The sequence below is a fragment of the Populus trichocarpa genome, chromosome 1 (assembly GCF_000002775.5).
Source record: "Populus trichocarpa isolate Nisqually-1 chromosome 1, P.trichocarpa_v4.1, whole genome shotgun sequence".
NCBI classification, from domain to species: domain Eukaryota; kingdom Viridiplantae; phylum Streptophyta; class Magnoliopsida; order Malpighiales; family Salicaceae; genus Populus; species Populus trichocarpa.
The window spans coordinates 25,150,408-25,164,833 of NC_037285.2; the positions used below are offsets into that span (position 1 = coordinate 25,150,408).

At 32.1% G+C, this 14,426-nt stretch overlaps 1 protein-coding gene across 1 annotated transcript; it reads right to left on the bottom strand.

Moving 5' to 3' along the window:
* Positions 1-7,150: 7,150 nt before the first annotated feature.
* LOC18095018 (uncharacterized) lies at positions 7,151-10,228 on the bottom strand. Its single transcript, XM_006369431.3, has 7 exons — positions 9,650-10,228; positions 9,368-9,454; positions 9,007-9,273; positions 8,601-8,765; positions 8,430-8,483; positions 8,123-8,269; positions 7,151-7,893 (listed from the first exon to the last, which is right to left on the bottom strand). Exons 1-7 carry the CDS (start codon positions 9,860-9,862, stop codon positions 7,516-7,518), a joined length of 1,311 nt encoding a protein of 436 aa, XP_006369493.1. The 5' UTR covers positions 9,863-10,228; the 3' UTR covers positions 7,151-7,515.
* Between the last annotated feature and the right edge of the window lie 4,198 nt (positions 10,229-14,426).

Consider the following 14,426-nt stretch of genomic DNA (forward strand, 5'->3'; position numbering starts at 1 on the left):
GAAAACTCAAAAGATGTAACAAGTATCACTTTAACATAACTATATTAAATGCACTACAGGCTCAAGAACAAAGAAGACTTATAAGGCAAGCATGTTCTGTGAAAGGTGCATTTTTTGTGAAGTCACATAACAACATGCAACAAAGAAATAGAAATAACAGCAATAACAACACAACATTTCCATCATGTCCTTAATGCAAAAAATTCAATCATTCACAAAACATATATTGGTGGAGGCCAGATATAAAATGTCACAAGTGTGGTCAGTTAGGACATATTGAAAGGGTATGCAAATCTCAACAACAACAAGGAGAAGTCAAAACTGTTGTTGAATAACCTGAAGAAGAGCAACGGTTTATGGCATCATGCTTTCCTACTAGTAGCTCAACAGAAAGCTAGCTTATAGACAGTGGTTGTACAAGTCACATGACTTACGATTAAGAGCTTTTCAAAAAACTTGACAAAACTGCCATTTCTAAAGTTAGAATTGGAAATGGAGCTTATCTAGCAGTAAAAGGCAAAGGAACAGTGCCAATCAAAGGCATCACAGGTTTAAAATTAATTTCTAATGTCTTATATGTTCCTGAAATTAATCAAAATCTTTTGAGTATTGGTCAGCTGCTGGAGAAAAGATATAAGGTGCTATTTGAGAACAATTTTTGCTTGATTACTGATGCACAAAACAGAGAAGTGTTTAAAGTCCAGATGGAGAGTAAAAGCTTTGCCTTGAATTTTATGGAAGAAAAGTAGGTTGCGATACACAAAGAAAATAACAGTACAATGTTTTGGCATAGAAGATTGGGGCATTTTCATCATACAACCCTACTTTTTATGAAGAAGAACAATCTTGTGAACGGTTTACCTAATTTAGAAGAAGAACTTCCTCCATGTGCAGCTTGTCAGTATGGGAAGCAGACAAGACTTTCTTTTCCACAAAACAAGACCTAGAGAGCTACACAGAAACTACAGGTAGTGCACACTAATGTGGGAGGACCTCTGAAAACATCATCATTGAATGACAATGAGTATTATATATATTGCTTTTATAGATGATCATACAAGAATGTGTTGGATTTATTTCATGAAATATAAATCTGAAGTTGTTAACATCTTCTGAAAGTTTAAAGCTTGGGTGGGAAAACAAAGTACATACAAAGTACAGGTGATCAGATCGGACAATGGAACAGAATATATCTTAAAGAAATTTAACAAGTTCTGTGAAAAAAAAGGCATTGAGCACCAATTGACAGCACCTTATACCCCTCAACAAAATGAGGGTGGTTGAGAGGAATAATAGAACACTCATGGAGATGACAAAGTGTTTATTACATGACAAAGGGTTGCCAAAGAATTTATGGGCCAAGGATGCAAACATAACAGTTTTTCTATTGAACAAATTGCCAACAAAAGCTCGGCAACAAAGGACTTAATTTGAAGCATGGTATGGCTATAAATCAAAGTTGTAGAATTTAAAAACTTTTGGTTGCCTTTATTTCTCTTATATTCCCCAGGTTAAGAGAGAGAAACTTGATAAAAAGGTAGAATCTAGGATCTTTGTAGGCTACAGTTCAGTTTCAAAAGCCTACAGGATTTATCTTCCACAAGACAACAAAGTAATTGTTAGCAAGGACATCCAATTCTTTAAGTCAGAAAGTTGGAGCTGGGAGAATGATAAAAAGCTTGAATTCCAAGAGGAGAATGATGACATTGATGATGAACCTGTTACAAAAACCAGATCACTCTTTGACATCTATCAGAGTTACAATGTTGCCATAATTGAGCCTGCAGGATATGAAGAAGTCGTGGTAGATCAACATTGGATGGCTACAATGAAGGAGGAGCTTATGATGATTGGAAAAAAAACTAGACTTGGATGCTAGTGAATAGACCTGCACATAAAAAGGTCATAAAAGTCAAATGGGTTTATAGAACCAAATTCAATTCTGATGATTCTATAAACAAACACAAGGCAAGGCTTGTTGTCAAAGGATATGCTCAAATGTTTGGGGTGGATTTCTCTGAGACTTTTGCTCTAGGTGCTAGACTTGATACCATAAGAATGTTATTGGCTCTTGCTGCTCAAAATGGTTGGATTATACACTAAATGGACGTCAAATCTACTTTCTTAAATGGATATTTGGAGGAGAAAATTTTTGTGGAGCAGCCTGAAGGTTTTGTTGTTCAAGGAGAAGAGGAAAAAGTATATTTATTGAAAAAGGCTCTATATGGTTTAAAGCAAGCACCAAGGGCTTGGTATGGTAGGATTGATGCATATTTTTTAGACTTAAGCTTCACAAAAAATCTAAGTGAATTCATACTCTATCTCAGGAAGGTTAATGATGAATTACTTGTGGTTTCTCTTTATGTTGATGATTTACTTGTAACAGGAAGCAACATGAAGCGGATTGATACTTTCAAAAGGGAAATGAAGAATGTTTTTGAGATGACTGATCCAGGAAAGATGACATTCTTCCTTGTCATGGAAGTTAAACAAAAGCATAATGAAATCTTCATATGTCAACATAAATATGCCAAAGAGATTCTAAAAAAGTTTAACATGGAAGAATGCAGGCTGACAGCAACACCAATGAATCAAAACGAGAAATTTTGCGAAGAAGATGAAGCTGCAAAGATTTGATGAAAAGCTTTACAAAACCTTAATAGGTTGTTTGATGTATCTCACTGCAACAAGACTAGACATTATGAATGCTACAAGTGTACTTTCAAGGTATATGCATTGTGCAAATGAACTTCATTTTCAAACAGCAAAAAGAATTGCCAAATACATCGAAGGAACAATTGGCTATGGATTAAGGTTCTGTCAAGTTAAAAACTTCACACTCCATGATTATTCTGACAGTGATTGGGCCAGTTGTGTTGATGACATGAGGAGTACTTCTGGTTATTATTATAGCTTTAGTTCTACTATTTTCTCATGGAGTTCTAAAAAACAAGAAGTCATTGCTCAATCCACAGCAGAAGCAAAACATGTAGCTGTTGTTGCTGCCGTGAATCAAGCCCTCTGGATTAGAAAATTGATGACTAATCTACAGATGGAGCAAAAGGAAAGCACACAGATACTTGTAGACAATCAAACAACAATTTCAATTGCAAGAAATCCAGTGTTTCATGGCAAAACAAAACACTTCAAGCTGAAATTGTATTTTCTACTAGACGTGCAAAGAGAAGGTGAAATAAAGCTAGTTTATTGCAAAACAGAGAATCAAAATATTGACATTCTGACCAAGACACTTTCTAAAGCTAAGTATAAATTTTTCAAACAAATGTTTGGAGTCTGCAGCTCCAGGGTCAACGAGGAGTGTTGAATTAATGTCTCAGAATCTGCTAATGTGGAAGATGGGAAGAGTTTATAGTTAAATAAAACTCATGCTGGAATGAAGTTTTCAGAGTTTGTTAGGATTTGTCATAATCTTCTTTTCTATGATGTAACAAACAACAGCAGATTTTGCTGCTGTTTATTTGCTTTTGTTGTTTTTAACAAGTTGTTTAAATAACACTTATGGTGATCAATAAAGTAACCAAGTTTTTAGAATAGCTTTGTTCTTCGTTAACATTTACATTTTATTTTGTCAAAATCTATCAATTATTATGGTTAAAATGAGTAAACTCACTCTTAATCCACTTATCAATGACGTATTTATCTATTTTTAATATGGAAAAGACTCTCTCCCTCTCTCTTTTATCTCTATTTAACTTTAATGCTATAACAATGACGACATGGCCATCTAAACATATACACATACATGATGAGATCTCCAAAAAAACAAGAAGGAAGAAGAAGCACTCTTCCAGTCCATCGGATCTCAACATCATCGTAAGCACTTGCATTAAATAACTACTGGCAAATTGATGAGAACATTGACATCATTCGTGTAATATTTAAAGCTAAATCTGTCAATCAGCAATGCTTGATTGACCATTAACAATGCATCTAAAGCTTAGGATTGGACAAATATAATCTGCTATTCATTTACTTTTTATTAATAAGGACGAGAATTCAGCTGTAACTTAAATGAATACCAAATGAATAATGGATAGAGTATCAAACTCAACCTTAAATATATGCTTTGGTATTATATGTATTTTTAGATACACCTACAACATTTATATTTTTTTTTAATTCAATACAATATAAATATATATAAAGGAGGAGAAAGAAAATTGCTAGCCACCGATAGATTCAAATAAAATGAACTCAAAAAACCCCTAGATGGACCCGAAAAATCCTCTAAAATAGGCCAAAAAAACACACCTTGGACTCAGGTTATCAAACCCGAGCCCAATATACTGCTAGGGGGCAAGAAAAATTGACTCGGGCATGGTAGCCCAAGCTCATGATTGGCCAGGTGCTTTGGCTCGGGCAACATGCTTGAGCCCATGCTGGGATGACACATGTTCATCTGGGCATCCTACCCAGCACCCCCTTAGGCTCTGGTGTGCGCCCCGAGCCCAATATGCGTGGGTCCAGTAGCATGCCTGGACCTATTATTCACTTTTAATGGGCTCGAGCACCTAACTCGAGCCCAACACTTAGGCCCCGTTTATTTGCTGGAAAGTAGTTTCTTTTTGGAAAGTGAATTCTGGAAAAGTGAATTATTTTTTTATGTTTGGTAGTGTAATGGAAAATAAGTTGGAAAACACTTTCCAGTGTTTGGTTATGTCATGGAAAATGAGCTGGAAAATAACTTATTAATATTTTATTTTTCTCAAGTTTATTAAAATAATGAGGAATAAATCTTACAAGTTAAAAAGTTGAATGAGAATGAAATTAAAAAAAATATAATTTCATAAATTATCTCAAATAAAATAAATAATAATCAAAATAATAGAGATCAAATCTAAAAAATAAAAAAAAATGAAAGAGGAAGAAATTAAAATAATAATAATTAACATTTTATAAATTATTTCAAATAAAATAAGTAACAATCAAAAGAATAAGGACTAAATTTGATACATAAAAAATTTCAATAAAAAAATAATAAGGAAAAAGCAAATAACAATTATAAAAATAAGGACCTAAGTTAATATAAAAATTAAATTTTAAGAGATGAAATTGAAAAATAAATATTGAAAACAAAATATATATAGCAATCAAAAGTTTGAGGACCAAATTTGATATAATTAGCAAATAATATGACATTTCTAAATTTTTCACAACTTCCGGAAAGTGTTTTCCGCCCAAATTTTCCAGGAAAACACTTTCCTGGAAATCAAGCCAAATTTTCCTTTGACTAGAAAGTGTTTTCTGTTGACTAACTTTCTTAATAACAAACAAACACAGGAAAGTTTGGAAAGTGGTTTCTCGAAAAGTGAATTCTAGGAAACAAACATAGCCTTATTATGGAATTTTTCTGAGACTCCACACTAGTCCCTCAATATTTTTCACTAATTCTATACATATTATTTTAACTATAATACAATTTAAAATATCATAATAAAATTATAATTTATGATTTATAAATACATCATAAATCCTTCAAGTCAAATTAGTCCTCCTAGATGAAGATTTATTGTTTATGCATGATTAATTTTCTCCACAATTATGTTTTAGTAATACAATTCATCGAAGTAAAAAAAAAAAAAGTGAGCATTGCTCGAATGTAATCACTTGAAATCCTCTCCATCACCCGCACTCCTATCACTTTCCGGGAAACCACTTTCCAAACTTTCCTGTGTTTGTTTGCCATTAGAAAAGTTGGTCAACGGAAAACACTTTCCGGTCAACAGAAAACACTTTCCAGTCAACGGAAATACTTTCCGGTCAACGGAAAACACTTTCCAGTCAAAGAAAATTTTGGTTTGGTTTCCAGGAAAATGTTTTCCCTTTTGGCTGTGTTTGTTTTCCGGAAAGTGATTTCCGGGAAACCACTTTCCAAACTTTCTTGTGTTTGTTTGCCATTAGAAAAGTTGGTCAACGGAAAACACTTTCCAATCAAAGGAAAATTTGGCTTGGTTTTCAGGAAAGTATTTTCCTGGAAAATTTGGGCGGAAAACACTTTCCGGAAGTTGTGAAAAATTTAGAAATGTCATTATTTGCTGATTATATCAAATTTGATCCTCAAACTTTTGATTGCTATATATAATTTGTTTTGAATATTTATATTTCAATTCCATCTCTTAAAATTTAATTTTTATATTAATTTTGGTTCTTATTTTTATAATTGCTATTTGGTTTTTTCTTATCATTTTTTTATTGAAATTTTTTATCTATCAAATTTGGTCCTTATTTTTTTGATTGTTACTTATTTTATTTGAAATAATTTATGAAATGTTAATTATTATTATTTTAATTTATTCACCTTTCATTTTTTTTAATTTTTTAGATTTGATCTCTATTATTTTGATTATTATTTATTTTATTTGAGATAATTTATGAAATTATATTTTTTTTCAATTTCATTCTCATTCAACTTTTTAATTTGTAAGATTTGTTCCTCATTATTTTAATAAACTTATGAAAAATAAAACATTAATAAGTTATTTTCCAGCTCATTTTCCATGACATAACCAAACACTGGAAAGTGTTTTCCAACTTATTTTCCATTACACTACCAAACATCGGAAAATACTTTCCCGGAATTCACTTTCCCGGAATTCACTTTTCCCGGAATTCACTTTCCAAAAAAAAACTACTTTCCAGCAAACAAACGGGGCCTAAAAAGAAAGTCGAGCACGCTCTTTTATATAATCACAAAAATGCAACCACTACAAAAACCATGGGAGAATTTGAATTGTCAATTGAAAAAAGCAACGCACTACAATTAGACGACGCAATTCATGCTCATTACATTACCAAGTCATATTTTATCCTTTTTTTCCCAAGGATTGATCAATCAGCCTCATCTTCAACACAATTTTTTTAAAAGAAATACCGATTAACACAAAATCAAAGCTACTAGGTCAAAAAAATAATAACAATAACCTGCGGAACAAGAAATAAAGAAACTAGAAAGAGTGAGGTTGTGGGTGTGGCTGAATGAGAGAAAAAAGACAAGAACGAAATTTGAAATGAATTTGAAATGATTTTGAGGAAGAATTCAATTGAAAATTTAAATATATTTTACAAAGAGTCCCACAGCATCATCGTACAGGCCCACTTTCCAGTTTGAATCTAAATGGACACCACAAAAGACGACAAGCAATAAATTATATATTAATTTGCACTCCAAAGAATTAATGGAGAAAGCAGTCAATTACAGCATAATATATGTAAAGAAGTTGATTGACAGAAATGATAATCCAATTTCTTGAGTTTAAGAAACTGATCACTCTTCTCTTTCTCCTACCTCATACCACAACTTAAATAAGGAATATCGGGAGGGAGTGAAAACCAGCTAGCCAGCACACCGCACATGCAGAAGGAAAGAAAGGCTCACGTACACCTTAGCTCCCTAGCCTAAAGAATAAGAAATGATATTGTACAATTTACTCGTACTAATACAGAGACACGAAGTAAAAAGAAAAAAGGGATGGATGAGGAGATCATCATCGTCGATCATGGGCAATTGGGGTTTCTTCCAGGACCACCATAGAAAAAGTAGGTGCCCCAATCACCACTCCTGCCGTTCTGGACATCATAGCAACTGGATTGCTCGGTAAAAGTGCCAAGCCCTTTAGGATCCCTGAGACTATTGGATCCGTCAACAATTTGAATATTCCTGAAGTAGCCAGCTTTTCCAAACCCTTCTTCAGGGAAATGCCCGCTCCCCATTTCAGTTGTTGTGTGTTGCTCATCTGATTCTGAGTTTACAATCTCACCTCCCCACTCTATCATCGTTGCGCTGTCTGTCAAGTAGGAAAAGAGGAAGCCTGGCCAGTATCCTAGCACGTAGTCATTCCCAAATTGAATCCACCAGTTTCCCTCTTTCGGGTCCTACAGACAACACAGACAACATTACTGAATGTGCCAACTCACATGCAGGTACAGTTTGGTCTCAAATATTTTTTAAGAAAACAGCAACATAAGATGCATGCATGATAGGATAAAGACATGCATTGCGCCATTTATATGTCAGAGATTCTCTGCGTTTCGTTTATTTAATTTTTCAAAACACAAATGCAGGTAGATCAATTTACATGTTTCTTAAATTATACTCGTCTACCTTCCAAACAAGAAGGCTGATATCATACTGGGAGCCACGGTAGCCAGAAACAGGAAAGATGCTTGCCCCCATCGCTATTTCATTGTTGATTTGAATAAAGCCTGTGCACAGCAGATTGTAGCAACCTGTGGCTTGATAGGCGTCACTCTGTCACAAGACAATTAATCAATATTAATTACTCCATTATAAGTAATTAACAGTCTGGCCAACCCATTGTTAATGTTTAATAAATGAAGGTACTGATCATGAAAACAAGAAATAATACTGAAAATTAACGAAGACAAATTCATTAGTTAGTAGTACTTACAGTCCAATATGTGAAGAGTCTTGTTCTGTTATCTCCATATAGATCTGGACTAACCTGTTATTTACAGAGGTATAATTAAAGACCAGGCAAGATAATATATACATATTGATGGTAGCAATAATGTATGATTTTTTTAAAAGAAAATTAATTAACTTAAGATAAAACAATTACCTGCCATCCAGCTTCAATGCTGTTAAGATCTTGACCAAAAGTACCTCCAAGGATCCAGATTTGAGACAAGCTGAATTCATTAGGCTGTTGTGTTTTGGGCTCCCAAACGTTAATGGTGGCCTTAGCTCCATAATACTTATCTCCTTCCACATATACTATCGCATGCTAATAAAGACTCCAAGCAAGAAAAACAAATATTATCTGTCAGAAAAAATTAATTATAGAACCAACCAAGATACTTGAAGCTATAGCTGAAATTAATAATAAAACTAATTAAGCTTCTTTAATTTCCTTCACTATCTATGCGTTCGCTTAAATGCTAGCTAGTTAGCTACTGAATTAAATGAGACAAGATTAACTAATAATTATTAATTAAGTACTATGAGTATAACTTTGAAGTACGTACCTGGTGGCCAGTTTGAGTAATGAGGTCAGGTTGTGCAGACCTGGGTTGATGAGGAATTTTAGTGGGCTTCTTCTTGCCAAACCTTTCAACAGAGCTTGCCCTTAATACATCTTCTTTTTTAGTTCGCCTTATGGGAATTGTTCCTTCAGGACACCTTCCTTTCAAGTGCCACAACTGGGTTATTGGTTTTGATGATGTTGCTTTCTGTGCAGACACCCTTTTGCTTTCCTCGAACTTAGTCCCTTCTGGGTGGAAATTTGGTCTCGTCTGCAACCAGTCACAGGACGCTAATTAACAACCTAGATAAAATGTGTAGCTAGCTAGCTGTTACACACACACACACAATTAACAGTGGACTTACCTGAATTGTATGGTTCTTGAGCAGAGGATGATCAAAAGCCGGTTGGTGAGCAATATGGACGCAGTCGATGATATCTCCATCCGGGCTCTGTTATACAGTACACGATTTGCAATAATTATTACAAGAGTAGTTGAACGAATGGATGATGAAGACCAACAACTTGAAAAGGGTAGAGACAATAATAGATTAATAGCAACCAGAAGAAAGTAAGGGAATTAAGGGAATTGATTAGAGATGAGAAAGAAGTAAAAAGAAGATAATCAGGTAGGACGAGGAGCTGACCTTGATGGTTTTAAGAGGAGGCTTGTTCAGGCGCTTCAAGTGCTGGTGAGCATCCAACATTTTGTGCTGAGACATGGATATGCTGCTGCTTTTACGTGAAGCAGGTGCTGCTTCTGCGGATGTCATTTGGGAGCTGCAGGATAGCAATAAAATCACTATCAACAAGCTGATAGTGCTACCCCAGCTCCTCCTCAGTAAATGTGCCGCCATCATTACCAAACGATTAATATGTATATCCCTCAATCCCCCTTCGCTAACCAAATTAATTACTAAAAAGATAACAAGAATGTACTATATATAAGAAGAAAGTAGTAATAAATTAGCAGGCTTAGCAGAGCCCAGTTGGGAAGTTGGAAGAGCAGGCTTCTATAGGCAGTAGTAGTGTTTCATAATTCAACAAGTTGAGGCTGTAGCAGTGTTAGCATCTGGGATGAGGATGGAATTGTGGTGGTGCCAACTAGATATTAGTGATATAGTAGTGGGAGTGAGTGGCCACGTTTGAGACCTTGGTTTGTCTTCCTGCCTGCTCAACGCAGCTTATCCTGCGCACCCCCCTACCCCCACTAATCACCCTTGATTTGATCCATTCCCTACCACTTCATATACAGACAAATGGTTTCCCACTACAATCCAATAAAGATTGCCGACGCTTATCTTATGAATATCCCCCCTCCCTCACCTCTTTTGCTTCCCTTTGCTTTGCTTTTGCTGTAAAGTGGAGAATTAACAAATACTTAATACTTTATTTATTATATATACACGGGGACGAATCCAGAATTTGCAAAGTGAGGCGGGGGAATTGTATAGTTATGCTGGTGGGGGCAAAAGGATGGTCTTGAGGAAATGTATAATTTTTCAAGGGTGATTTTATTTATACTTTATTGATCATGGGTTAATAATTTGGGACAGGAAACTTTTGGAGTTTCTGCAAGGAATTATGATAGCTAGCTAGCTTCAATTACGCCTTTTGGTGAAAACTGAAAAGCCGAAAAGGACAACATCACTTTTTTTTATTATTATTATTATCCTCTCGCCAGTTCAGTTCCCGTGATGACATTTTGGAATTCAAATATTAGATAGCCTTCCCCTCCCCCACCCAAAAATAATTTTATGAAATCTTTTTGTGTTTAGAAAGGTTTTTAAAAAATAATTTAATTTTAGTTTAATATATATTTTTTTACTTCAAATTATTATTTTTTGAGTGTTTTCAAATCATTTTGATGTGTTAATATTAAAAATAAATTTTAAAAAATAAAAAATAAATATTATTTCAATATATTTTCAAGTAAAAAAAATATTTTAAAAATTAACCGTTATAACAGTAACTTTTTAATAGTGACAATCAAACCACATTATGCAATATTCATCATTTTATTATATATTTTGTTATATGCTTGCTTTATTATGTGTTTTATATGATATTTTTTAAAAGTATTTTTTATTTAAAAGTATTATTTAATTTTATTTAAGATTTTTATTTTATTTTTATATTATTATATTAAAATTATTAAAATATACTAAAAAATATTAATTTAATATTGAAAATTAATATTTTGTTCAATTCAAATACTTTAAAATCTATATAAATATAATTTAAAATATAAAAACCAAAATTACCAGACCATTGCTCGTGGATGAGATAAACATAGATAGAGGTTGACTTGTCACATGCAGAACTTGTCACATGCAGAACAACAAAGTCTCCTCTTTCTCTATCACTTAAACTCCATTACGACAGCGATGATTTATGTATACTTGCGTTTGGAGATAGAAGTCTGTTATGTTTTATAGTATTTTTTATTTAAAAATATATTAAAATAATAATTTTTTTATTTTTAAAAAATTATTTTTGATATTATTGTATTAAAATAATTTAAAAATATCAAAAAAATATTAATTTGAAGCAAATAAAAAAATAATATATTTTTTAGATTTTAAAAGTTTTTAATTTTTATATTTTTTATTGTGTTAATATTAAAAATAAATTTTAAAAAATTAATTGCTTTTGTTTTTTGGTAGAAAGTTAATGTTATTAATAAAAAGAGTTGCATGTTTATGTTATTAATAAAAAATAAGATTATTAAATAAGATTATTAATAAAAAAATAAAAAATAAAAAAAGAGTTGCATGTTTATGTTATTATGCATTGGTAAATTTAGTGCTCCTATCTGTTATCAATTAAAAAAAAAAGTGGTTTTAAGAACATAAAATAATGAAAATGATTGCTTTTGTTTTTTGGTAGAAAGTTAATGATCTTGTGGTATAACAAAAGTCACCAGTTGTATTAAAAAAAAAAATGCTAGACATATAATCACAGGAAAAGGTAATAAAAATTGAATAATTTTTAATTTTAATTTTAGTACATTAATAATTTAAAATAAACCGATAAAATTGAAACATATAAAGTGAAGTAATTTTAAGATATAGATCCCTAAAACCTTATAATTACCACGAAGGGACTAGTATGAACACATATATATATTAAAATCATTATAAATCCAATGGAGTAAAACATATTGTATTATTAGACTTTATTGATTGAAGATTCATGATTTTTTTTCCAATGCGATACAAGAACTATACAAAAAAAAAAAAAAAAAAAAAAAAAAAAAAAAACCTCATAATATTTAGGTGGAAGTAGATTATATCAGGTGATGCTTGATCATATATACGACGTCGTATCTGATTAATAGTGAACGAAGTGAGCTTAGGATTGCATGGCTAATTAATATTTTTAATGATGGTCTGAAGAATTTAGAAAAACACTCAAAAAGTTAGTTATCAGCAGCATTCGCAACTTGACCAAAGTGTGTGTGTGTGTGTGTGTGTGTGTGTGTGTGTGTGTGTGTGTATATATGTTTTGATTTGTCAAACTTTGATTCAAAAGGCAGAACAGAGTAGAGACCCGTGAGGTGAATGTCATAGAAAACACACCCGTGATTATATGTCACGGAGTAAAGTATCAGCCAAATCATTGATATGGACAGCGTTACAACATCAAAGATAGGATAACAACAGACCCTCTTCTTGTTTTTTTCTTTTTAAAAAAAAGGGGGCCGTCAAAGGTAGATTTCGGGCTGACTACTTGTATCTTGGGCTAGGCCCATGTGAGGCTATATGGGCCTTGGTGTAAATCGTGGCCACTGGCCACTCTTTTACATATTTTGAAAATCTTGCTTTGTCCATTCTAAAAAGGAATCCTCTAAACATTTCACGATATTGTCATTTTAAGTGCCATTGAATCACTCGTGGTGTAAAAAAATCGTTTCAATTTAATAATTTAAGTTCTTAGATAAGATTTTAAGATATGATTTATATTATTCTCTAATATACCATCTCAAGTAAAAGCTCTTTGAGCTTGAAACTTGTATAGATCTAGATTATCTTGTTTTTAATTTTTATCAAATAAATAAGGATGATGAAATTTGAACCCATGACCGCTTGGTCATCAAGGTTCTGATACCTTGTTAAAGAACTATCTCAATCCAATAGTTTAAGCTATCGAGTAAGATCTCAAGATATAATTTATATTATTCTCTAACACGAAGTACAGACATTTGATGATGGATCAACACAAGCTTTTTAGAAGCCTTTCTAGAAAAAAATATAGAAAAATTTGGGCAAGAAAGGTTCCGGTAATAAAAAATTTACCCATAGATTATGAAAATATGATAACATTTAATACATAAAATTAGACTAGATAGAAGATGACAAATTTATTTATAATAATATTTGATGTGTAGGGGAGGCTGGTGGGGCTCGAGTTTTTGTTTTTTTCTAAAAATATTCTTAATTTTCTCTTTAATAATTTAAAATTTTAAAAACAAAATTGATAAAATTTAAATTTAAACCCGACTCTCCTGACAATTTCTTGATCTGCCCATGTTAATAGAAGACATAATAAAGAGCAGTTTTCTTCCATCCAACTGGAGTTCTGTTGTCCAATCTAGCATGTTCTGGCATTGGAAGATTAGGAGTTAAAAGCAAGCCGACATGTACATGTGCATCATCACTAACTCTGTCTCAGGAGTCAGGAGTCAGGACTGCAAGAGCGCCCAGCCTCCGGACAGCAGCAAAGTACAGAGCCCCATTTTTTTTAAGACTCAATCCCCACATCCTGGATGAAAATTAAATAGGGGAGTTTATTTTTATGTTTTAAAAATATTTTTAAAATAATTGATTTTTTTTAATTTTTTATGTTTTTATATTATTTTAACATGTTAATACTAAAAAAAAAATTAAAAAAAAATTTAAATAAAAACATATTTTAAAACATAACTATTTTTACAGTAAATAAAAAAAAGAGCTCACAATCTGACAACAGAAAGCAGCCAAGCATGATGAGAGCAGCGGGCCTAAGTGGATTAATTGATATAGGACATCATCTGAAAGCATGTTTGACAGTAGATTTGGTTTGAGATGGATTTATTTTTAAAATATTTATTATTGAAAAATATATTAAAATAATAATTTTTTTTAAAAAAATTATTTTTGATATTAATATATTAAAACAATCCATATTATTAAAGTATTAATATAAAACAAAAAAAATTAAGATTTTTCATACACACAATTTAATCGTATTGTAAAAACAAACACTGTCTTATTTTATCCAACGATACTTGATAGCACAACCTTAACAAGCATGAATAATGATTTAAAATCCTGTCAAAAAATCAATATAATCTAAAAATTTAAGTTTTTAAGTGATAATTCAAGATATAATTTATATTATTCTTTAACACATTTCTTCAATTGAAAGTTTTTTAACATTTAA